The sequence below is a fragment of the Pteropus vampyrus genome, unplaced genomic scaffold (genome assembly GCF_000151845.1).
Source record: "Pteropus vampyrus isolate Shadow unplaced genomic scaffold, Pvam_2.0 Scaffold24333, whole genome shotgun sequence".
NCBI classification, from domain to species: domain Eukaryota; kingdom Metazoa; phylum Chordata; class Mammalia; order Chiroptera; family Pteropodidae; genus Pteropus; species Pteropus vampyrus.
In genome coordinates, this window is record NW_011913114.1 from 1 (window position 1) to 1,418 (window position 1,418).

General features: G+C 54.9%; 1 protein-coding gene across 1 annotated transcript; it reads right to left on the reverse strand.

Moving 5' to 3' along the window:
* Positions 1-153: 153 nt before the first annotated feature.
* LOC105311083 (UPF0193 protein EVG1-like) lies at positions 154-1,221 on the reverse strand (the record flags this gene model as incomplete). The annotated part of the gene is made up of 2 exons (XM_011387118.2): positions 154-285; positions 994-1,221. Coding segments are annotated over 2 exons (360 nt in total), but the record flags the coding sequence as incomplete, so codon positions are not given.
* Positions 1,222-1,418: the final 197 nt, after the last annotated feature.

Genomic DNA, 1,418 nt, shown 5'->3' on the forward strand with positions numbered 1-1,418 from the left:
GGGGTGGCAGGGGCAGGGGTTACCTCTCGGGGAGAGGAGGCAGTTCTGTGGTCAGTGTTTCTCACTAGTGGACCCTCGGGGGTCGCCCCCTCCCCCAGTTCCGGGCTTCTACACACACTCCCCGCCTCCATAACTGGCCCACGGGTAGCTTACGTTCTTCAAACCTATCCAGCTCCGGGGCTGGGTTCGCCTGTCGCACGGGAGGGGGTTTTCTTTTTCGTTCCTGTTTGTCCTTCCCTGTGGCAAAGATGTTTTGGAGCCTTTGCTTCTCCTTCTCCAGATCTCCTGTAAGGCCCAGAAATGGCCTGGTTAAGGCACGAAGGGAGCCCCATTCGTGGTCAGTTCCCAGTTGGGTGAGCTTGCTCCAGGGCGCCTGGGCCACAAGCAGAGGGCTTCTGCAATCCCGGCCCCTTCCACCCAGGGAGCTCCTGAGCCTGTCATGTCAAGAAAGGCAGGAATGAAAAGAGGTCGAAAGAACCAAGAAGACAGCTTTGTCAAAACCCACACCCTGCTTTGGTGCAGAATGAGGCTAAAAGCTCAGTGATCAGCATTGTGGCGGTTTGTGTGTAGAGGCTGCGCGGAGGGCCGGGGGGCTCTGGGCCACGAGTTGTGTCAAGTGCCAAGGAGGAAGGGGGTGGATGGCTCCATGAAGTAGTCTGGAGTACACAGGAGTTCTGGATGTGAGGTACCGTGTGAGCTTCAAAGAACAATAGCCATGAGACCTGACAGCCAGCCATTTATCAGAGATTGGTAGAATCCAGTTAATTGTTAGAGTTCTGGAAAAAATTTCAAAAAGAACCAACTAACTAACTGGTTTCCCCTGCACCCTGAATACCCCAGCTAACATGTGCCAAGGCTCAAGTAGAAACAGTGTGAGAATCTGACTAGACGTGTGTTCACCCGCCTGTGGGCAGCTTGTCCCGTCCTTGCATTCCCCATCCCCCTCGGAGAGGGAGGTAGAAGAGGAGCTCTGGTCGAGGCCCTCCCACTTACGGGTGGCTCGAGGCTTGAACTGCTCCCGGCTGTAGGCCCCGTTGGCCTGGCACAGACTGGCAGGCCGGAGGTGGGACCGGGCCTCCAGGATGGGAGGCAGATAGATGGCAGAGGCTGGCGGCTTGGAGGGCAAGACCCTCTGGCTTGATGTTGGGCTGCACTGTAGGGGCAGAGTGTTTCCTCCTGGGGAAGGAAGGGTTGGGGTGGCAGGACCCACTTGGCTTTTTTCTTAATTTATAAACGTGATACCTGCCTGTTATTGCAAGGCAGAGAGTCCAGGAGCGCCTCCCCGTCTCCCCTCAAACCCCTGCTACAGTGAGCATGGTAACAATTTGGTGGTCTCATCGATTCTTTTTGATGCTTATATAAACATGTTCAAAGATATGTGCGCATATATAAGATCTGTTTTTCAAACACTGGACCAT